The following is a 24,849-nucleotide window of genomic DNA, read 5'->3' as shown; positions in this document are numbered from 1 at the left end:
TGTTGTTTGTTGCAGGGGGTGTGTAATGGGCCCGACGTTTCATTTTAACATTCCTGTGCTCGACTTTGGAGATGTATCCTTTGGTAAATGAACTTTGTATTGACAATAGCCACGATCACCTGCTTACCAAAAATCCCAGTACCACTTCCTATTTTCCTGATTATTTTCTCTGTTTCTTTGCTTCTACTCTCTGCATTGACCTCAAAAGGCTTTCCTCACACACTGACCTGCTCACTTAGCAATACCTCATTGGTATCTATGAGTTTTGGCCTGCGGATCCCTGGAGATGGGATGGGGAGGGACAGTGTGACCAGTACAGAGCAGGTAACAGAGCTGGACAGGAATGACTGGAAGCCAGGAGACAGGGCATCTGAGAGGCCTCAAGAATTCAGGGTGACACCCAGTTCAGGCAACATCCGGGCTCAGAGCCAAATGGACATCAAGGTAGGACTCTTTGTTTAATAGATCCTGCTTTGACCTCTCACTGCAAATTTGACACAAATTAGAATTGAATTCACTATGCAAAGGTTAGCCTGCATCACTTCAGATAGACCGTCTTGTCTGCCCTTTTTAACAATACAGTCTCCCAAAAGGAAAAAAAAATGTCTTTAATCTATTTTTTTTTTATCTTTTGCCTTCAAAATTGACCGAGCAGAACTCAAAATTTTACATCCATTAAAAACAGAACAGACCTCTAATCCCTAATCAGCTTAAAAAGGCTTTTAAAGGCTTGCTGTTGTAAAAACTGAAAATGAGCGAGCAGACAAAAAAAACCAGAAGCTCAGATAACTCTCTTAGCTCCATCACCTTGCTTCTCTTACCAGATGTCCGGCACTGTGTGTACCTGTCAGCCAGTGGCCCTTTACATCAGCAGTAGCTGTCATATGCATTGAAAGGACTTATCTGCTGGTTTTGTCTGGGTGTCTGTGAGCTTCACTGGGGGAGGGGGTGTCTCCTGTCAGTATGCAGGATGTCCTGGTCTCATTCTTTAATAGCTCTGTCAACTGTGTAAAGTTAAACGAGGGCGGGTGATTTAGAAAGGTCTGCCTGATTGATCAGCAGCTGGATCTTGCTTCACTGGGTGAGGTCTCTCACAGCTGGATATGTTGTTGTTTGCACCAATTTTTTAGTTCAATTAGGGCTAATTCTGTGCAAAAAAACCCCCAGCATGTTAAGTGTGAAACTGGCATATGAGTCTAAGTGCACCATGTACAAGGGAACATGCAGTGTGTGTCCTCATTCTCTCATGCACATTTGAATTAGTATTAGTATTAGTATATATTATGAATGATGGGAAGTCAGGACAAAATATGTGGAGAAATGGGATATTCATATTCATATTTCGCTTGATTTATTTATTTTGGGCAGTTAGTGATGGATGGCTTTGCATGTGGTTTTGTCCAAAAGAAAGGTGCAAATTAGCTGCTTAGAGCAGGATAGCCATTGTTAGTAAGTGTGTGGTTTATTTTTATTTATTTATTTTTCACACATTCTCATAGACATTTTGTGTCATGATGCAATATTTTAATATTAGAGTTTCGAGCTTTGTTTGAATGTGTGTGTGATTGTGCCTTGCGATGGATTGGCACCCCGTCTAGGGTGTACACCGCCTTGTGCCCCATGCCCCCTGGGATAGGGTCCAGGCTCCTCGAGACCCAGCAGGATAAGTGGTATAGAAAATGGATGGATGGACTATTTCACAGCAGCTTCTAAACCCCAATATACAGAGTGCATTTAGGAGACGTCACAGCCAAAGTTTATGTGATGAGCTATAGCCTCAGTAAATTAAACATTATTGTCAGACTGGTTGTCAGAGCATATTGGGGCTACAAGAACTCATGTTTTTCACAGCACCTGCTGACACATGTACATCTGGCCCTCAGGACCACTTAATGACAGGTGCACTGGACTAGGAAGTGCTAACTAAAGAACTCTGCTGCAGTATTATTTATCAGCATCTGACTGCTGTGTCTAGTGTCTGTCTGTGGTTTACTTGTACTGTGGTCAGTACTAGATTGACTGCACAGCAGAGCCGCTGTATGAACTTATAATTCATACATATATGAACTGATTATACAGGGATAATTCTGGATTCTGGGATAATTATATACACGATTCATATCATTTAAACATATCCAGGCACTGTGATATTGTTTACAGATTTTTTTCCCCCATTGGGTACATCTAGAGGTGAGCAGTGTAATAAACAGTAATATAATATGTTTCTGCTGCAGGTGACCTTGTGCTCCAATACAGTGCAGCAATACAGTCTGGCACTGGTGGTGGATGTGCATGGAGTTGGGGAGGAGGTGTTAGCGCTCCCAATTAAGGCTAGGTAGTACATTTATGATGACACACTCATTCTGTTTATACCCAAAAGATGTACAGTAAATAAAGGTTATTACTTTGTGGACAACTTTCTCTACAGTTGTGTTATTCCAGAAGTGCACCTGGAGAGTTCCATGCTTCAGTTCCAGCACTGCTTCCTGGGTTATCCCTATGAGCAGACCATCAGGCTGATTAATGACACAAACCTCCCTGCATGCTATGGCCTACTAGCCCAGGTAAAATGACATGAAATCCATGTATCTTGTGGTTAAGGATAGGAAATCTTAAGAATAAAATAACTGAAAGGAGGATTGAGGCTCTTTTTATCCCATAGTACTACATAATTAAATAAGTTGTATAGTATATTCTGCATGCCCCTCTGAGCAGCATGTGAGCAACACTGTGTCTATGTATACGCAGGAGTATGAGGAGAACCCGTCTCTACTATACTCTACTGCTCATCCACGAGGAGTGATCCAACCATACAGTACTGAGCAGATTCCTCTTGTTCTTCAGGCTAAAACAGTGGGCCAAGTGCAACTCACTGCTCTCATTGCAATTTTAGGCCAACAGGATCCTCCACTGGTGAGCATATATGTATATATGTGCATACATGTATAAGATGCAGGCAAAGAGATTTAACCATTGCCTATTTTATTCACACTGCTCACAGTATATTTATTATTTCAGTTGAACTACAAATTGAATCAGCTGTAATTTTCAATTTCATTCTATGACCTTTTGCTCCTCCAGTTCCTCTCTGTCTCCCACAGGAGTTGCTCCTGTCCTGCATTGGGCAGGGTCCAATTGTCTCCCTTTCTGCCACTGAACTACACTTTGGCACCATCCCAGTGCTCACTGACATCCCAAGGACGCTGCAGTTGTTCAACCATTCCCCCATTCCGGCCCAGTTCTTGGCACAAATGGTGGGTCTAGCCCTATTTTAATAATAGCCAAAATGCGACAAGCAGTGATCAGTATACTTTCTCTTTATACTAGACCATGCATTTCCCCCCACAGCCCAGGTGCTAGTTAATTTATTCTAAATTGATTATTAGCTTAATTGAGTGTAAAATAAATAAGGTAATTGGCTGAGTGGTTTGTCGACTGCACATTGAACATTGCCTTGTCATTCCTTTTGTATTAGACTGAACAGTTGTATCAGGCCACACTCTCTGAAATATCGTTTGTTCTTTTTTTTTTATTTAGTCTGATTTTGGGGACCAATTTTCCAATGCCTAAGAATAAAACCAAGCCTAATCAGTCCCTGGAAGTCATATGCAGTATCTTATTTATAAGTGTAACTTATAACTTTTCTTTGTCCGTATACTCTTGCTGGCCACTTTAATATGAACACCTTTACATTCATCCAATTATCCAATCAGCCAATCATATGGCAGCAGTTCAATGCATAAAAATTATTCAGATACAATTCAAGAGCTTCAGTTAATGTTCAGAACTAACATTAAAATGGGGAGAATTTGTGATAACAGTGACTTTGACAGTGGAATCATTGTTGGCAGATGGGCTGGTATGAGTATTTCAGAATCTGCTGATCCCCCAGGATTTTCACACCTAACAGTTTCTAGAGTTTAGTGTGAAAAAAAAAACATCCAGTGAGAGGCAGTCCTGTGGGTGGAAATGCCTTGTTGATGAGAAAGTCCAGAGGAGAATGTCCAAACTGTTCAGAATCACTGAGATCACATTTTCCCCCATTCTGATGTTTGATATGAAAATTTAAGTTCTTGAGTTGTATATGTGTGTATGCAACATTTTAAGAAATTTTTTGAAACAAATTTAGAAATCCTGGCCGGAAGCTTTTTTACGGTCTGAAAAAGAGGACACCCAAACAAAAGCATTTCAGAGAACAATTTGTGTTACTTTCTACCAAATTCACTCTGCGCAAAATTTATTTGCACATGCACCAGGAGGTTACTCATGTGTGTCATGACTGACAAGAGAGAACCAGAACTGTAATCAAGCAGCTGTCTATATTGTGTTATGTCAAAAGATTAATTTCTTTGCTTTTAAATGAATGTAATGTATTGAAATGTATAATCCCAAAATAGTATTGCCATTTTTTACAAAATGTACCTGTAATCTGATTACTTTGATTTTTCATGTAACTGTAACAGATTACAGTTACCATTTCTTTGTATCCTGATTACGTAATGCCGTTACATGTATTCCGTTACTCCCCAAGCCTGATTAACAGTGAGTGCTGAACGTGCTTTCAATAACCATACTACAAGTTCTGCAGGAAAGAATACATTATAAAACCTTTGAGGGTTTAAATAGTTTAATATTGTTAAATATTTAGTTAAATATTGTATGTTATTTTATATTAACACACAGTCGTTTGATGGCAGGCTAAGAGTAACTCTCACTGGAGGGTGGAGCCAGCAGAAGGAGAGATCCCCCCAGAGGGGCAGCTAGAACTGACACTGGTTGCCCGTCTAGATGATACTCTCCCCTTCCAGGACAAATTGCAGTTGGCCATCCGTAGCAGCCAAACCTGCACAGTACCCTTGTGGGCAACAGGGAAGGGTACCACCATCGTAACTGATCGGCCCTTTGCTCCTCATCTGGACCTTGGAACCCACTTTAGGTATGGTGTAAAATGAAAACTATATTTGTTTCAAATTTTTATAAAACCACTTGGGTGAATTGCAGTCTCCGTGTGTTTATTCTATTTGCTCAGCCCCATGCCATGCCACTTTTAGCTAGAATTCTATAATATTTTGTAATTTAATTCATATCTCTTTTTAGATGTTGCAAAACAAAAACAAAGTGACATGATCAGTGAGCATATTTTATTTCCACAGTAGTTTCATTAGATTCTGTTCTTAAGATGTATTAATGTCCTGTATGAGTTATCATTACATATTTTGTGTATGTCATACTACATAGTTTTCTTCATCATGTTTGCCTACGTATATGGTACCCTTCAAATAAAATGAAAATGGTTTTATGTACTGTATATAAGACTTAACTTAAATTTCGGCCAACTAGTACTCAAGGCTATGAGGTAGGGAGGTTAGTAGTGCTGAATCAGCAATCAATACTTAATATACGTTAATGATCTTTTTACATCAAAGTTTTATAAAAAAGACTCCTGCTCAACTAATATACATTTGGAATTAATACCTTTCTGTTTCTACTCTGCAGCTCAGGTCCATGCCAGTATCACTTTAGGATCACCAACAGAGGTCAGCGATTTCACAGGCTTTTCTGGACCACTGAAGGCTTTCCTCACTTCCGCCGCATAGGCCCACCATCCGCAAAATACCAACCACTCACTATCTCCAGGGAAGGCAAAGCCAGGAGTCCACAGGCACCTTCAACTTTGGGTTCCCCTGTTTTCTCCCTGACACCCACAAGGTTGGAGCTTGGTCCAGGTCACTCCGTCGACATGCTGCTGGAAGGCTCCTGTGATATGCCCAAAGTAAAGCAAACATTTTGCCTATATACCATAACACATTCTTAATGGCTGAATTGAATTTAAAGCCCCAAACAGAATTTACTCTGTTTTTTTCCCACTGAAACAACATAGTTTTCAAAACAAATGTTCACAACCAAATGCATAGTATTGTTCTTAATCAATTCTAATTATCCCAGAGTGCTGCTCTCAGTTATTAAGTTGTAAATGTATATGCATTTTTCATATGTGAACATATGTTTATTTTTAGATATAGGGATTGCCTGCATTTATTGGTCATTTATTTATTGTGTAGTTTGTTGTGTGCTTGTTTATGTAAAGCTCTCTGCTCTGTTTTTGAAAGCTGGAGCAAGATGCACGAAAGCATATCACATTTACCACATTTGCATTTCCTGATACATATAATATGTACCAAATAATGTCAGAAATGCACCGAGTTGCACCAAGCAATATATTGCCTTCCTTCTCTGGCAGTTTTGCCCTGAGCCTCTATTGATTGAATAGGTAGCGACAAAGGAGGGAAGGTGAAGAGCAGAGATAAACCCAGTCCGCTTATGGCATATATCAGTATACTGAAGCTCAGTCCTGACAGAGCATGGCTGTATTTCAGATCAGTACTGCCAGGCTTGTCTAAGAATATGAATGAGGTGAATATGAATAAGGGGCACATCTCACAGCTTAGGCTTTGAATATGAAAAGTTTAACTGTGTGTGTGTGTGTGTGTGTGTGTGTGTGTGTGTGTGTGTGTGTGTGTGTGTAGGTGGTAAGAGAAAGGCTGGTATGCCATGCCATCGTCGGGAATCAGAATGGGAAGGAGCGTATCATGACAGTGGATATCACATGCCAATTCATTGCCCCAGTCTTGAATATCTCCCCTCAGCAGCTCAACTTCTGTGTAGAAAAGGTTTGTGTGCTCTAGCTTGTGTGTGTTACTGACTGAAACCTGTGTGCTCATAAAATACTCTCCTTTAATATTCTATAAAGTGAATCTTCTTCATTATACTGTCATTATGCCATCAAAATAAGGTCACACTTGGCACTAGGCAGAACCCAGTGTTGTGTGAGAGCATCTAATGCATGCCATTTTTGTTATCTAAGTGAATTGCGCTACAGCTTCATGGTCTAAACCTGAAATTCTAGGCATCATTTGTACTTTATTATTATTATTATTATGGTGGGAGGGTGTCCTTCTCTTCCATATCCTTGCAATTGTGGCAATTCCGCTGAACTGGACTATTTACTGTTTTCCTTAGTCTGTAGAGCAATTAAAAGACATGAAAGTGCTGCAGTCCTTTTTTTTTTTTTAGAGATCACTAAATCAATAGTAAGGTCAATTTACTGGGGAAAAATATTTTTAGTGCAGAATTACAGTTTAATAAATTAAAACATAGATGGCTGACTTAGACACTGGCTATTGCTTTGCATGCAAGCAAAGTAGAACTTTTTTTGTAACTTGGTGTAAATTGTTAGATTACTATTATGTAAAGAACAGACAGATCAGGAGTAATCATGATTATAATGAAACTGATTTCCTGTCTGCCATATATTGCTTTCATTATCACATCCCCCTGTACACTCTCTCTCTCTCTCTCTCTCTCTCTCTCTCTCTCTCTCTCTCTCTCTCTCTCTCTCTCTCTCTATCTCTCTCTGTCACACACACACACATACAGCCAGCCACATGTGCACAGCCTCCTACCCTTTCCCTACTATGAGCTTCAGCTTTAGTGGTTTTCATAGATCTTCATGATATTCTGACAATCGCTTTCAAGTTCCATTGCCAGGCAGCCTTTTCAGAACTTAAAATGCTAATTTGGTTTGAGAGCATTCTTTTTTCTGGTACAGTCCCATATGCTTATGTGTTGACAGCGCATGCTAGATTTACAGACAATTCCTGCACAAGGGCCTGCAAGACTAAAGCAATTAATTAGAAGGAGAGGGGGGCGAGAAGGAAGAGGAACTCAATGATTGAATCGGATGGGAAAAGAGACAGGAGTGAGGATGAAATTTTGGTTTCTACATATTGGCACTGATATTACAGAACTAATAGCAGTCTAGAAGATATTATTACTGTGGGCAGTCATCCTTAGGTAATAAATTATTATCTCTGTAAGGGAGAATCACAGAGGAAAGATTTGATGAGTCACAGAGTATGAGATTTATAATTGTGAGTGTCAACAAGAAAATGTTATACAACAGACATTCCCAACTTTATACAACTATCTACACATACAACTTACCACAAAAGCTCCTGCAATCCACAATAGGTCAGATCCAACTGTTAAAAAAAAAACAATTACAGATGTAATACAGTAACTGATGTTAATAAAAAGAAATAAAGTGCTAAAAAAGAATAAAATAAAACAGACATAAACAAGCTGTACTCAAAATGAAAAGGATGAACATATTTGAGCTACTGTTTGCTTGTAAGGTTACGTTTGCTAGCTGCAGTTGTCAATAGTTGTAATCATGTGATTTTTGGATACTTAACTATTTCATAAAGCTGGATTATATATACTGTTAGATAGTGTTATAAGTTAGATAGTGTTCTGTTGAATCTTGGCCCAATATTTTATGTGTAGATTTTGTAATATTTGCCCTTTTCTGACATTGACAAAACGTATGTCAGTACAATAAAATGCTGTTGTATAATACGTTTGTGCTTTCTTCTGAGAGTTTATGTTTGCCTTGAGACACTTTTACAACAATGTATATAATAGGCTTGCTGCGATAGTCAGTGTTACTGGTGTTATACGGTGTTCGGCACACACCGATTTACCCCACCCCCCTCCACCCCCTCCTCCAGTGTTACACAGTGTTACTGGTCGATTAACCAGTGGGAAAATTTCCTCACCATCACATTGCTAGTATAGAATTATTATTTTGTATAATATTGAAAAAAAATATATTGCTTAAGGTTCTAGACAAGATTAACAGGAAAAACAGGACTATCTAACTGATATATTCCCAATGAACACTGCTGGAGATGAGGTGTCCATGGCCCCTACATGTTTTATTTGTTCCATATTTAATTTGAATATAACTACAACAGTCTTTTCTACAGTCTTGCAATTGTTGAATATATTGACAGCCCTCCTCGATATTTTGCCATCACACAGTCCACTGGGAGGTTGTGGTTGTTTGTTTTTTGAGTTTGATAGGTTTGTTCTATATCCCCCAGGTTCCAGGTATGCCCCTTGTGCCTCTGTATGAGAGGCTCTATCTGAAGAATGTCTCCACATTGGCGCTCTCTCTGGAGCTCATCCTGGCTGAGCCATTTGGGCTCTGTGACTGTACCAGTGATGACTCATTCACCTCCTCAAAGGTACCCTTCTTCAAAAAGAGTTATTTGGCAGAGATGCCAACTTTCAGGAAGGGTTTGGCAGAAGATTAGTGAGTGGATGGGGTGGGATATTATTAGAGAAGGATATTATTGCATGTATTTTTTATTGAGCACCCCAAAATTAAATGAGGCACATGACCATTATGGTTTAAAAGTTTACTGAGTTTACTGCGTTAGCACGTACCTTTGGTATAGACCTTTCGTGTAGAGAACATGATTACATTCACCACCAAACATTGTGTCATTATTTAAAATTTTTCTAACATGCAGTTATCGTGCAGATGATTTTAGTAGAGACAGTTTCCTTTGATTGTTTTTGTCTTGAATTAAATGACAGTTATAAGGCTGGTGTTATATAATCCTTGGCTATTACAAGGGTGCTTGAAAATTTGTTGAACCTTTTAGAATTTCTAAATTTCTGCATAAATATGAGCTTTACATAATATGATGAATGAGTCCTAAAAGTAGATAAAGAGAAATATTATATTTGACTATTTATTTATCGAGAAAAATGATCCAATATTGCAGATTTGTAAGTGGAAAAGTATGTGAACCTTTGCTTTCTGGTGTGACCTTTTTGTGCAGAAATAATTGCAACTAAACATTTCTGGTAACTGTTGTTCAGTCCTGCACATCGGTTTGGGGGAATTTTAGCCCATTCTTCAGTACAGAACAGTTTAAACTCTGGGATGTTGGTGGGTTTCCTCACATGAACTGCTTGCTTCATGTCTTTCCGCAACATTTCTATTGGATTTCGGTCAGGCCTTTGTCTTGGCCATTCCAAAACATTAACTTTACTATTCTTTAACAAATTCTTTAGTAGAATGACTTGTGTGCTTAGGGTCATTGTTTTGCTGCATGACCCTGAAATATTTTTTCTTATTTTCCGTGATTATGATTCAATCATTTAAGATCAGTTCAATGTGATTTTTGCTTTCTAATGATCTTATTACGTTTTTGGGTTTCTGTCCTTGATTATGTTTTTGTCAAGGTGTTTTGTCTTTTGTCTTGTTTTTGTATTATGTTTTCCTTAACTAGTCTTGGGTATGTTGCTTGCACATAAAGCTGAGTATAATAGCCAACCTTACCCAACTTATGTTTAGACTAAGAAATTGAAGTATAAGAGACCCAGAAGTCTGAGTCTCATGCCAAATATATGGGAAATTGTCCACCTTTTTTAATTGGGCAATAAGATTTCCACCCATTTAAGTGAAATTTCCACTTATATAATAGTGAAAGGGCATGTTTGCAAATCATGAATAGCTTACATAAGATAATCTTTATTTAACATTATGCATAAACTTAACCTACCAATTATATTCAAAGGCAAATTCAACAAATATGTGAAATTACACTGTATAAGTATACTGTGTGACTAATAAATATTCCTTAGTTTAACATTTAGCATTTCACCTTTGAAATAAACAGCTTTACTGAACTTGGTGAAGAGTGATTCACTTGACATTACCTAAAGCATTAATTAATCTCACTCTTTATTTCTTCTGTGTTGGTGCATGTAGAGTCTGGTGATGGGTATTGGTGCTGAAGCAGAGCTGTGGGTGCGTTTCGACCCTTCGTACCAGCTGGATTCTGTGAGCCGTGTGGCTGAGGAAGTGCTGTTGGTGAGCTACAGTGGGCACCCACAGCGGGACACCGTGGCTCTGCGAGGAGAGGTACACTTTCCCAACCTGCACTTCTCCAGCCATGTGTTGGACTTCGGCTGCATCCCCAACTGTACAGAAGTCCAGCAGCAGCTTACCATGACAAATTCCAGCCCACTCCCCGTCAACTACCGCTGGGCTTTTCTGCTGGACCAACAATATTACCACATAAGGTAGAGACATCTTTCATGATTATAAAAGAATGGTGCAGTAAACCCTCAAATTACCACTAAATTACTGAATTTTCCTGGACGAGCTAACACAAGGAGCCTATTATTTAAAGATTTAAATCCAATAGCACTTACATTATGCAAGACAGCATTATGCAAATCAGACTATCACTGGTCTATGAAAGTTTTCAATTAGTGTTAGCACATTAGCATTTGTTTGACCTTATGCTTATGTGTGTCCTTAAGATTACACTTAACCATTGGTGCCAGATCTGGCATCAACCATCCTCCCAAGAAACACAGTCATCAGGAAAGAAGCCAGCTACTGCTCAATCCATAAAATGCATAGTTTTATTGGGTGAATCATAATTTTATAGCTTGCTTTATGGGTTTTTATCTACTTTATCTACTTTGTCATGAATTGTATACCAGTATATTTGTCCCTTACAGTGATGTGAAAAAATAAGTACACCCCATGGAAATTTTTGCTTATTTGGACAAGCAAACATTTGATCATCTTTGAAACAGTGCCTATTAATAAAGTTGATATACCTGAAATAAAACCACAAGGAAAAATAACATTTTCAATCATTTATTCAACAGAAATATCAATAGATGTGATATTCTTCAGTGGAATAATTAAGTACACCCTTGGCCTCAGAATTTAGCAACCTTTTTAGCAGAAATAAAATCTTGTAGGTGGTTTGCATAATTGTCCACCAGTCTCTGACATTGGCTTGCTGGAATTTTTGACCACTATTCCATGCAATACTCTTTCAGTTGCAAGATATTTGAGGGTTTTCTTGCATGTACTGCCCCTTTCAAATCCCCACCCACAACATTTCAATGGGATTCAAATCCAGGTTTTGACTAAACTATTCCATAACCCTCCATTTCTTCTTTTTGAGCCATTCCTTGGTGGATTTGCTAGTGTGCTTAGGATCATTATGCTGTTGAAAAATCCACTTTCGGTTCAACTTCAACTTTGGGACAGATGGGCTCATCTTCAAGTACTCTTTGATATGATGCGGAATTCATAACTTGAATGAATGCAAGCTGTCCAGTCCCTGAGGCAGCGAAGAAACTCCAAACCATAACATTTCCACCACCGTGCTTCATAGTTGGTATGAGGTGCTTCTTCTGAAAAGCTGTCTTTTGGACAGCGAAAAACATGTCTGCTGTTACTGTGACCAGACAACTCTATATTTGATTCTTCTGTCCAGAGCACATTATTCCAAAAGGCCTGGCCTTTGCCTATATCTTCATTGGCAAACCATCTTGGTCTTTATTTAATGTTCTTTTTAGACAGCAAAGGCTTTTTCCTGCCATGCCTCCCATGCAGGTCAAATTTGTGCAATCTCTTTCTGATTGTAGAAGCATGTACTTTACCACCAAACAAGACTTACTATATATATATATATATATATATATATATATATATATATATATATATATATATATATATATATATATATATATATATACACACACACACACAAACACACACGCATATACATGAAATTTTCACCAGTCATCAGGAAATATAATGAATTTACAACAATAAAGTCCATAAATAAAGTTATGTTTAATAAAGCAGAATGACACAGGAAAAAAGTATTGAGCACGCTAAATGAAATTTATTTAATATCTAGTGGAGAAGCCTTTTTTTTAGTGACATCTTCAAGAATGTATGAAGAAATCAATCGGCCGCAATATTCAGGTGTGATTTTGGCCCATTCTTCTAAACATATTGTCTTTAAATCTTGTTCAATTGGATTCAGGTCAGGTGATTGACTGGGCCAGTCTAACACCTTGATTTTTTTTTCTCTGAAACCAGTTGAGAGTTTCCTTTGCTTTGGATTGTTGTGCAGCTGGAAGGTCCACCCACGTCTCATCTTCATCATCCTGGTGGATGGCAGCAGATTCTTCTCAAGAATGTCCCGGTAAAGGGCTCCATTCATCGTTCCTTCAATTATATGAAGTCTGCCAGTAACATGTGATGAAAAACAGCCCCACACTATGATGCTTCCACCTCCAAATTTCACTGTTGGTATAGTGTTTTTAGGGTGATTTGCAGTGCCATTTCTTCTCCAAACATGGTGTGTAGTATGACAGCCAAAAAGTTACATTTTGTTCTCGTCTGACCAGACTACACTTTCCCAGTATTTCATAGGATTGTCCAAATGAGTTGTAGCAAACTTTAAATGAGCTTCAACATGCCTTTTCTCTAGGAATGGAGTCTTGCAGGGTGAGCGTGAGCAGTGGAGTGCATTGCCTTTTGTTTTCTCTGTGACGATGGCACTTGCTGCCTCCAAGTGGTCCTTGGCTCTTGGGCTACTCTTCTGACTATTCTTCTGACTCCCTGGTCAGAAATTTTGCGAGGAGCATCTGTGCATGGCCAGTTGAAGAGGGAGTGATGTTGCTTCCATTTGTGCATAATGTCCCCAATGGTGCTTACTGGAAGATTCAGAATTTTGAAATATGTCCGTATCCGATTCCATCAATATGTTTCACAACAATAAGGTTGCGAAGGTCTTGGGAGAGCTCTTTGCTTTTACCCATCATGAGATGTTTCTTGTATGACACCTTGGTGACAAAAAGGCTTTTTATAGGCCATCAATTTACTAAACCAGCTGATATTAATTTGATTTCAGCTGGTTCCTTGTTTTACCTTGCCTTGGCGAACTGCTTTTTCTTAGCGTGTTCAATACTTTTTTCCAGTGTCATTCCACTTTGTTACACATAAATTTATTTATGGATTTTAATGTTGTAAATTCTTTATATTTCCGGATTTCTTGAGTTAATATTGATGTCTGATGAAACTTTCATGTGAATAGCCTCGTTGGAAATATACTTACTGACATTTTTTTTATGTGTTCAATAGTTATGTCCCCCACTGTATTTATGGGCATACTTAGCCAAGGCCAAAGACCAATGCTTTTGCTTTCAATTAAATGTTAAATATGGACACAGCCACTTCTCTGGATCTTGTTTCTCTGATACCCTCCAGTAGTCCAATATACTTGCATTATTACTGTAAGCCCATGCATTTTCTTCAAAATATTTCTTACAGCCTAGTCACTGACAGTTCTCCATATAGCATATATCACCCAGCCACCATAGCATATAACATCTGACTACTGGCTGTGCAGCATGCACACATTTCGCATTACACTCTGGGGACTACATTGATTATCCTTGGCATAGCCAGGACTAAGTCTGTGTGCAATGCTGAGCTATTCAGGGTTTGCATCTCTATGAGGAAATGTTCAATGCCAGAATCAGATCTAGTAACGCCTCACAGGTCATTAGTAAAGTCTGAATAAACTGCCATTTATAAATAAGCCTTTGATCTCTGAGAATCTTTGATCATCTGAGGATGAAGCCATCAGAATGAAGCCTTCCCTCTGCTGATGTTCAGTTGTACTTGCATTCATTGATTAATACGATATTCCTCTATCAGAACACTCTGTAACCACCATTCAAAAAATTGATCAGTGTTGGACAGCAAATGTGGCTTTAGATATTACTTGTAGAGAAACTGCTGAAAATGTGTAAATGACCTACAGAGCTCTGCATGGACTACCGTTTTTATAGTTTTTAAATTGTACTTCAACATTTGCCATGTCCCATCTCGAGCAAATGAATAGCATGCTCCATGGGACTGGATTGCTGGCTAGTGAAAATTAATCACTCTCCTGCCTCTCCTCAGCCACCCTTCAGCAAGTGTTCAGCATACATTGTCCTACCTGCTAATTAAAAGCCTACTGGTAATTAAAGCAGTTGTAAAGGTACCATCATTGCAGCATTCCACTGATGTGGGTCTCTGAATGCCTTGTGAGGGCCCCCTTGCTGATAAACGTGGATTTTGTCTGAGCTAGCTAACTTACATTCATTATCTATGGCTGAAGAGAATCTTGACTGCTTTACTTCCACTGTCCTGGAGCCAGAGGAATATGATAGTGGAACTCACAGAGGAGAAATGAGATGAGGCACAGCAGGAGACAGTAAACTGTGGGACCCACTGTGAAATACTTGTTTGTGTCTCACATGTGTCAATGTAAATTGAATGGTGGTTCTTAAAAGACCAGACTAGAGGTGCACATCAGTTTTGAGATCTTGCAGGATTCAATAAATTTGCAGTTTCTTGCAGGCACATTCTTGCAAGCAGAAGTAGGCAGTCAGATATGAAACTTGCAGGACAAAGAAAGGCCACATTTTTCATATACGTGTATTGAGTACCATATGATGCAATTGCTGCTTTAATTCATTCATCTTTAGTAACTAATTTATCCTGGTCAGGGTCACAGTGGTTTTTATTTATGAATGAGTTGTCCGTTTAGTCGAAGCCGACTTTCGGTCACTTTATTGATCATCATTCTCCACGCTTTCCTTTCTTGGGCCGCTTTATTCAGTTCTTTTATGTGCATATTCGTGTTGGCTTTGATTGTGTCCAGCCAGCAGGTTTTTTGACGCCCTCTTCTTCTCGACACTGACTATGATGAACATTATCGTTGTTTCCAGGGAATTAGCTCGGTTGACATGACCAAAGTATGAGAGCCGTTGCTTGGTGATTTTTCCCTCTAGCGATATTTTAGGTTTGACACGCTCTAGAATCAACTTGTTTGTGACAGTCTCCGTCCATGGTATGCGCAGCATATGCCTCCAACACCACAGTTCAAAAACGTCAATTCTCCTTCTATCTGCCTTCTTGAGTGTCCAGCTTTCACATGTGTATGTGCAGATTGGAAAGACGATTGCATTAATCATTTAGATCTTTGTTGCAATGCTAATATCTTTACTTTTCCATATTTTTGTCATTCCTTGCATTGCGCTGCGTCCAAGTGTGATTCTTCATCTGATTTCTGGCCCCGATTCGCAACTGCGGTCTATCTTGGATCCGAGAAAGATGAAATCTCGAACTGATTCGATTTCTTCATTGTCGATGTTTATGTGAACTGTACCATTTCTTGCTGTTGTCATTACCTTTGTTTTCTTGATGTTGAGATACAGTCCCATGCGCTCGCTTTCTTCTTTGACTCTATGGACAAGATATTGCAGGTCCTTTTCATTTTCTGCAAGTAAAGTTGTATCATTGGCATATCAAAGGTTATTTATATTTCTTCCGCCGATTTTGACTCCAATTGGTGATTCTTCTAAATTGCATCGCCTCATGATCGTTTCGGCGTACAGATTGAACAGGGCCGGTGATAGAATGCAGCCTTGTCGAACGCCTTTTCCGATCTCAAACCAATCTGTGTTGCCAAATGCTATCCTGACTGTGACTTCTTGATTCTCACAGAGCGATCGTATCAGTTCTTCCAGATGCTTTGGAATACCCATTTGCCTCAGGCATTTCCACAGCTTGTCATGTTCAATGCAGTCGAATGCTTTGCTGTAGTCTATGAAGCACATATAAATGTCCTTTTTATATTCGTGCATCTTTTCCATGATACATCGCAGGTTCGCAATTTGGTCTCTGGTTCCACGTCCTTTGCGAAAACCGGCTTGGACGTCAGGGAGTTCCCTCTCAACTACTGAGGCTATGCATTTTTGAATAATCTTCAGCAGGATTTTGCTTGCATGCGATATAAATGCGATGGTCCTGTAGTTGCAGCACTCTTGTGAATCACCTTTTTTCGGGAGTGGAACAAAGACTGATCTTCTCCAATCTTGGGGCCATCATTTGGTCTTCCAGATTTGTCGGCAGAGATTTGCAATCGTTGAAATCGGTATTGGCTTGAGTAATTCGGCTGGTATGCAGTCAATGCCCGGAGCTTTCCTATTTGGTAGTTGCTTCAGAGCCCAAGCCACTTCTTCATCCAGAATGTCTAGCTCATGTCCAATCAGATCTTCCTGTCCGGCTGGTTGACTTGGCCTATTGCCTGACTATAGCTCTGATGTGTACTCTTGCCATCTTCGTTTAATTTGATCTTCGCTCTGTAGTGCTTTGCCATTTCCATCCTTGATGGTCACTGTTTTGCGGGGTGCAAATGGTACCCGTGCCTGTTTCAGATGGCCAAAGAGCTCACGAATGTGAACTTGCTTGTTGGCGTCTTCCAATTTTGTACATTGCCCATTCCAGTAATACTCCTTATCTCTTCTTGCTTCTCTCTGAAATTCCGCATTTAGCAACCTGAACTCAATGGTCTTGCCAGTTGCTCTGGCTGCACGTCTCTTCTTTGCGATTTAAATTGTCGCATCAGAGAGCCATTTCAGTCTTCTTGCTGTTTTTTTGTATGGGATGAATCGTTCCACCATATTCATTATGATCGATTTCATTTCTTCCCATAATTCATCTGGATCATTTCCAGCTGTAGTGAGCAGCTCAAATCGATTTTTTACCTCGACCGTGTATTGTACTGGGATGTTACTGGTGTCAAAACGACGTGCTTTACTTGACATTTTGATGGTGGTGAATCAGAGCTTGAACTTCTTAACAAGTAGCTGATGGTCAGAACCACAATCAGCACCTGGAAGTGTTTTAACTGCTTGTATTGAGTTGTTCCAATTTTGTTGGCAGAGGAAATAGTCAATCTGGTTACGATGCTGTCCGTTTGGAGCTGCCCGCGTGTATAAACGCCGTTTTGGCTGCTTTGTGATGCCATTTGATCCATTGCAGGGCATTATGCGCACATTTGCACACTCATTAAAACTTAGGGCCAATTTACGGTAGCCTACCAGTATGTGTTAGGGAGGAATGAAGAAACCAGAGAACCTGGAGGAAACCCACAGAGATGCACATAGAACATGCAAAACTCTTTGTGGACAGTAACACAAGCTCATGATCAAATGGAGGACCCTGGAGCTGTGAGGAGGATATGTTAGGCAACCATGCCGCACACCAGGAGCTCTGCTTATTTGAAATATTTGCCGTGGACACAAAGGTTCCTGAGGATTACATTAAGTTGACACCAATAAAAGCACATAAACAAGTGGAGTGGCTAAAAAAGAGTGGTCCATCCATCCATTTTCTACATCGTTTGTCCTAGTAACGGTTGCGGTAGCAGCATACTAAGTAGGACAGACCAGACCTCCCTAACCCCAGCGACAGAGTCCAGCTCCTTCTGAGGGATTCCCAGGCATTCCCAGGCCGAAGGCATTTTTATCTCAGGTACAGAGAGAGGGAAAGAGAGAAAAAAAAAAGAGTGGTGATCATTTAAAATGAAATGTGTTGAAATGCAAGAAGAAAAAGTCTCATGGATGCTTGCTTTTAAAAAGAGTCCTAAGGAAAAGATTTATTATATCTTTTAAACCCATTCTAATTTGCACATGGGAAAGAGTGTCTATGAGCTTGATTCCATATAAAACACTGCCCCCTGCTGCTTCCTCAGAAAGGAGCATAGCACTGTTCCTTTCCCAGTCATAGATACAGTATACTATAGCCCCTGTTTTTGTGATCATAGTGTATGCCCTAAACCATTAGTACACAAGGTAGCCTGGTGCTGAGCAGCACAATACAAAAAGGGTAGTATTTAAATTAATAGATTATTAAAACAATTACTTGTATTTGCCCAATTGAAGGGGGGCATGGTGGCTTTGTTGTTTGACTCGCACCTCCAGTTGGAGGTTAGGGTTCAATTCCTGCCTTGAACCTGTGAGCATGGAGTTGCACGTTCTCCCCATGCTTTGGGGGTTTACTCTGAGTACTCCGGTCTCCTCCACAAGTCCAAAGACATGAATTGTAGGCTGATTGGCATCTGCCTGTATGTGCATGATTGTATCCTGTGATGGGTTGGCACCCCATCCAGGGTGTTTCCTGCCTTATGCCCCAAGTCCCCTGGGAAAGGCTCCTGGCTCCCTGCAACCCTGTGTAGGATAAGCAGTACAGAAGATGGATGGATGGCTGCCCAATCAAAACATTTGCTCCAAAATCAAGTGTATCATGATAATAAATTTGATTTTACATATAGATTTGACTTGGGCCTTAGTAGTGGCCCAAGGGCAGGACCAGGAAAGAAAGAGGCTGAGGCCTGGCAGTTTCACTCTGATAATGGAACTGTATATTCATTAGTCATTAAAATGCTTCTTGTTTTATATATGATGTTTTCAGGCAGAGTAGGATCTTTAAACCTCAGCAAGAAGAAGAGGGAGTCAGTAAGAAGATAAACTCAATTTCTGGTACTAAAAAGGGAAGAAGATTAAAAGAGCAACTGTCAACTTCTGGGCTGAACATTCTTGGACCAGAGGGGCCACTTACACGCAGCTCTACTCCACAGGGACAGAACAGTAGAGCATCTACAGCACGGAAACCCATAGGGATAGCGCTGGAATGCAGCACTGCCAGTCTGACAGATAAAGAGACCCAAAGTATATGTGTGGAGGAGGTATGTTGTATTTGTAATTTCATCTATTTATGTTATTTTGATGCATTCCATACATAACATCTGTTACAATGCCGGTGCATTGGTAAGCTGTTTGGGTGTAATCCAGATGTTCCAGTTTTTGCACAATTGTTTTAATTTTTTTTGGCCAAAAATGATTGAGCCTGCACTGACATGAATGAAGTGGCACCACATTGGGTGTTAATTTTGAAATTTTCTGGCAGAGTAGTATTTTTAACCAAGCTTAACCAAAATTGCTCTTACATTACCACCTCTCATGACCTCTTATTTGCACAAACCCATAGTCAGACAGTATTTTTCTGTCTTAATGTTTAGGAATTATGTGCCTTTCTTACAGCCTAGTATTGTGGAGATAGGCTATTTATAGCACCCCTCTTTAATTTAGGCTGTTGCACCCAACAACCAGGGTGTACTGTTATAGGTAAATAATCAATATTATGCTATGGTGCAGCCCACAAATCCTGAACAGTGTTGGGTAAGTTACTCAAAAAATGTAATCCACTACAGATTATTAATTACTACTTTAAAATTGCAATTTGATTACATTACTGATTACTGCATGTAAAATGTAATCAGATTACTAATTACTTTTAAGTTACTTTCAAAACCTACAAAACTTATCAAACCTATAATAATACACTCATAGTTATTTCAGTAACTTTAGCGTGCATTCTCTGGTGATTCATTAAAGTGTATGCTCATTGCTCAACTCCAGTAATATTAGCCTAAACTACCTATCCAAGGCATACCCAAATTAAAATTAAATCTGTTCTTGAACCATGTGGAGTATATGCACTGTAAGTCCTACTGGTATTAACTAATAGAAGTTTGAACACTGAAATAGAAAGGCGTTTTTTTTCCCACGTGATTTTTTATTTTTTTTTTGCATTCAGATACCTGCAGATGACTACAACCGGGAGCTATTAGTGGGTAGGGATGTCACGATACCAAAAATCTAGTAGTTGGTACCGATACCACCAAAAGTGCACGATACTTGATACCAAAGTTGATACCACGGTGTGGTATAAAAAAAAAAAAAAAAAATTAGAAATTCTCCTGGAGGACATCCTCCTCTGGCCGATACAGGGAGAGGGAGGGAGGGAGGGAGGGAGGGAGGGAGGGAGGGAGGGAGAGAGAGAGGGAGAGAGAGAGAGAGAGAGAGAGAGAGAGAGAGAGAGAGAGAGAGAGAGAGATTTAGTTATCAAACACTGTCTAACAATAAGTGGAGACTACAGTGGAGGTGCACTCCTAAACGCACACACACACACACCTTGTACCCTGACTGCAAGCATTAAATTAAATTCACTGATGTGTTGGCAGGCCAAAAAGATTTATCTAAAGCATGAACATTTGAATAATTATTAATGACATTAGGCTACATTTTGCTGACAGGACATGGGCTGAATGGCGATGCATGGTGGCCCTTCCGGAGGTAGTTTATAACATTTGAAATGCGTTAGCATCGTTAACAAATAACTGTCTATCGCAAACATTACATGGAGCATAAAGCTTGCTGGTTTCACGGCCACAATGCCGACTGCTTCAAACAAACATAATATAGGACCGTCTTTCAGGTGCTTCGCCAAATTCCAGGTGTTTCCTCACTTTGTTTGAAATGAACAATAGCATCAGTTGCACACCAGCTTCAGAGCATCAATTATATGTTTGTTGTCATCCGCCTTGAATGAGAAGTATTTCCATATTCCATACCACTTTCCTCTCAACGAGTAGGGATCAGAATTTATTGTGTTATTGTTTTAGACACATTATATTTGTCAATATTCTTGACTTAGATGAAGATCAGATCACATTTTATGACAAATTTATTCAGAAAACCATGAAATTCCAAAAGGTTCACATATTTTTTCTTGCCACTGTATATTGGTGGTCTGACAGATGTTGATTGTAGCTGCTGTTGTGATTGTATCTTGAAACAGTTTATATCAATTGAATCACAAGAGTCCTAGCTTTCCAAAGAAGCTGTGTACATAGTATAGTTTGTCACTAAACAATGCAATGGCCCACCTGTGGGCCGGTGGAATTTTTAAGTGATGCAGCCGCACAAAATGGGCTTTATTTTAAAAATGCATTTTACTTAATATTGTTTTCTTAACAATAAATATGTAATCTTTGTAATGCGTTATACGCAACTCTGATCCTTTAATTTTCCTCACTTTACTTTGAAGTTAATAAGACAGAAAAAAAATGCAGCTTATTGCTAAAAAACCCCACAAAATCCATTGTCCTGAAGACTCCTGTGGCAGAAAGCTAAAAGAACAGCTTTATCTCTGACTGTTATACAGTGATGACACCCAGGTCTCATTCCATAATTGTTCAATTAAGGTCTCCTTACAGAAGCCATTATATTTTTTTTCTTTATAAAGTAACAACAGATTTTTAAAAATAGGTTATGTGCCATGCAAGTCCCTTGTGAATGAGTTGTATAATGTGAATAAGAAACTGCATTGTGTATTAGAAATAGCACATTAATATAAACCTGTGATTTGTTTTTCAGCTACTACTGTCTCACGTGTGCTGTTATAGAAAATTCATGAACAGAAATGAGAATTCAATAGCACTGTGGTATACGAAGATGCAATGGACTATATTATTTTACAGACTGTATTGTTTTTAAAAGAAATTAGAGAAATAAATTGGATTGTATCTACCACACGTTTGTCAATGTGTTCATTTTAACCCAACCCCTTATAATTATGTAGTACATTTCCATGATACTGTCTGCATCTGTAAGCATAAAATACATATACTGTATGTCTGCCATATCCACATGTTCCAGTGGCCCTAATTAAACTTATATTAAAAATATAAATTGTTCTGGAGAGCAAGTCAGCAATTAAGTACTTTTGTCAGTCTAGCTGTATTACTGTATCGCAAAACTGTGGTCAAGAAATTCTGTTCACTGTTTTTCTCTCTTTTTCCTGTTCCTTGCTCTCTCTCAGATATTTGGCATTATGCCAATTTATGGGGTTCTGCAGCCTGGTGAGATTCAGCAGGTGATGTTCTCATTCTTTGGCCATGCTGACATCAGTGCTCAAGTGCTGGCAGTGTGCATGGTGGAGGAAGGCCCAACATATGAGATTGCCCTCAAAGGAGAGGCTTCACTGATCACCTACACCTTGGAAACAACTGACATCAACTTTGGTCCTCTGGTAGATATCTTTTATAACATTCAAGTGATTTGTAATGCTATATGTGGTAAACAAGTCAAGGTACTTTGAAAGTCTTTTTCTTTTTTTAAGTTATTTGACCATGTGGCAGAAGCAGAGATCATTCTGAGAAACACAGGAAAGGTGGGCTTTGACTTCAGTTTTATGCTGGAAGATCAGCATGTGTCCCCTAAAGACATCTTACCTGGACAACCACTTGTTATTCCCAGCAGGGTGAGATGCTGCATTCTATCACAATAATGTTTAGATCAGATAATGTTCTACCATATATAGTAACTGTACTACACTGGAAGTCTAGCATCACTATTAAAGTGGTTTTAACATTTCAGACACTTCGAGAAAACACACTATATTAATTGTTAGATTCTTGTAGATAAATTGTTAGATTCAGACCCTGTCCATGTAAATCATGGAAAAATTGGCAGTGTGAGAGTGCTATAAATCAATGATGTGTATGTGTACTAACATTCTGTATTGTACATTGTATATTATAATTTGAAGTAATATAAGATACCTGCTTGTGTATTTTGGTATATCTTGTTTGAAGGGCCACGTAAGGGCGAATGAGGAGATGAGAGCTTCTGTGTTCTACCTTCCTGGAATCCCAGAGGTTTTTAAGAAGACGTTCCAACTACAGGTGGCCTCCTTTGAGCCAGAAAGTATTGTGATAAGGGGAGAGGGCATCTTTCCTAGAGTGTGCCTGGACCTGCCCAGAGACCTAAGTAAGGGCTCAATATAATATAATAAATGTACCATATCCTATAATATCTTGTATTTTATGTTTTTTCTTGAAGTCCATATTTTTTTTGGCTTTATGTACACTGCCATAACTAATTTTTACACAGTCAGTTTCCAACCTCTCTTTAGTCCGCAGTTAGTCTGTGTTTCTTACTGTATGGTTAAGATAGCTACAGTATATGTAAGGGATCTTTTCTGACTTTATTATTGACTTTTTTAAAAATAAAGGAAAAAATTAATGTTGATTATGACTTAATGACTTAAAATTAGGAAATGGTTAGCAAGGCGGTTAGCACATTGACAATGGTGCATACTTTCAGGTACGGGGCGAGGAGGCAGATGCAAGTGCAGTTAAATGGCGCACTTATATAGCGCTTTTATCCAAAGCGCTTTACACTGTGTCTCATTCACCCGTTCACACACACCCTCACACCAATGGTAGCAGAGCTACCATGCAAGGTGCTAACTTGCCATCGGGAGCAACTTGGGGTTCAGTGTCTTGCCCAAAGACACTTCAGCATGTGGAGTCATGTGGGCCGGGAATCGAACCGCCAACCCTATGATTAGTGGACAACCCGCTCTAGCACCTGAGCCACAACCGCCTCAGTCAAAAGGCTTTATTAAAGAGGCAGGCAGACAAATCCAGATTGTGAACCAAAATCAAAGTCCTAAAACAGGCAAGAGTCAGGCGATGTATAAGCAGAGACAATACGGGAAATCCAGAAATACAAATCAAGAAACCAAAAACGAGATCAAAGCACAAGGAAACATACACAGAAATAAAAGGCTCTGTAAGGTTTAGGTGGCAAAACACTGAAACAATACTGCACAGGGAACAAAGACACACAAGGGGTTTAAATGCACAAACTAATCAAGACTAAAGACAGAACAGGTGAATAAGAACCAATAACAACCAATAACAATGCAGGGGTGGAGACATGACATAAAACATAACAAAACACACATATCACAGAAAACAAAGTTAATGTGAAAACCCAAAAGTGTCGCACTTCAGGCTGCTGAGTGTGCTGACACATACTTTGTTAGGTAAAGCTGCCTCATAATCAGTGTACATACTGAATAGTCATGAATAAATAAAATAGTCAAATGAAATAATACTACTTATGGGTTGCAGGTCTGCTGTCCAATATAGTTACCCCATCCTTGAGCAGTAAACAATACAGGCCTGCCCTGTATTTGAACTGCCTCATTCAAAACTTAGTCCAGACTGAAAAGGGGTGAGAAAAAGGAAGAAGAAATATGATAGGGCAAATAATTTTTCATAGCACTGTACATCTGGCCCAGCCAAGGTTATTATAGTTTTGCATTTTTCATTAGTTTTTATTTTTGTTTTGACTTTATGTTTTCAAATTCAGTTTAGTTTTAATTAGTTTTTAAAGCAGGTGTGCTAGATTAGTTTCTATTTTTTGAAAATGCTTAGTTTTAGTGTTAGTTTTAGTCTTTTGTAATATCCGTTATGTTGTGGATAAAAATGACATGAAATAAACACGAGGGAGACCTAGTATGAGTAATATGTAATTTTATTGAAAATTCACAGGACTGGTTGGATTCACACTTTAAGATCTTTAAGAGTAACACACTATGGTTTATTAGTCACAGAGAAATATAAGAGCTGAGGA

The 24,849-nt window shown here is 39.1% G+C and overlaps 1 protein-coding gene across 4 annotated transcripts in view; it reads left to right on the top strand.

The window, feature by feature from the left end:
- LOC124626882 (hydrocephalus-inducing protein homolog) overlaps positions 1-24,849 on the top strand; it is a 60,519-nt gene that overhangs the window by 29,031 nt on the left and 6,639 nt on the right. For 2 of the 4 annotated variants that reach the window (XM_053677993.1, XM_047153011.2), the window contains 15 exons: positions 16-83; positions 209-444; positions 2,235-2,335; positions 2,429-2,564; positions 2,749-2,913; positions 3,102-3,254; positions 4,698-4,936; positions 5,497-5,773; positions 6,528-6,671; positions 8,946-9,089; positions 10,628-10,941; positions 18,992-19,265; positions 22,244-22,453; positions 22,544-22,684; positions 23,019-23,193. In XM_053677993.1, coding sequence (XP_053533968.1) covers positions 16-83; positions 209-444; positions 2,235-2,335; positions 2,429-2,564; positions 2,749-2,913; positions 3,102-3,254; positions 4,698-4,936; positions 5,497-5,773; positions 6,528-6,671; positions 8,946-9,089; positions 10,628-10,941; positions 18,992-19,265; positions 22,244-22,453; positions 22,544-22,684; positions 23,019-23,193 — 2,777 coding nt within the window. Of the gene's footprint in view, positions 1-15; positions 84-208; positions 445-2,234; positions 2,336-2,428; positions 2,565-2,748; positions 2,914-3,101; positions 3,255-4,697; positions 4,937-5,496; positions 5,774-6,527; positions 6,672-8,945; positions 9,090-10,627; positions 10,942-11,184; positions 11,387-18,991; positions 19,266-22,243; positions 22,454-22,543; positions 22,685-23,018; positions 23,237-24,849 lie in introns of those variants that run through there. The other 2 variants (XM_047153009.2, XM_047153012.2) reach the window with 2 other exon arrangements.

This window comes from Ictalurus punctatus, chromosome 4 (assembly GCF_001660625.3).
Source record: "Ictalurus punctatus breed USDA103 chromosome 4, Coco_2.0, whole genome shotgun sequence".
Lineage (NCBI taxonomy): Eukaryota > Metazoa > Chordata > Actinopteri > Siluriformes > Ictaluridae > Ictalurus > Ictalurus punctatus.
Note: the sequence above shows the minus strand (reverse complement) of the source record. Positions and strands in the feature narration are given on the sequence as shown.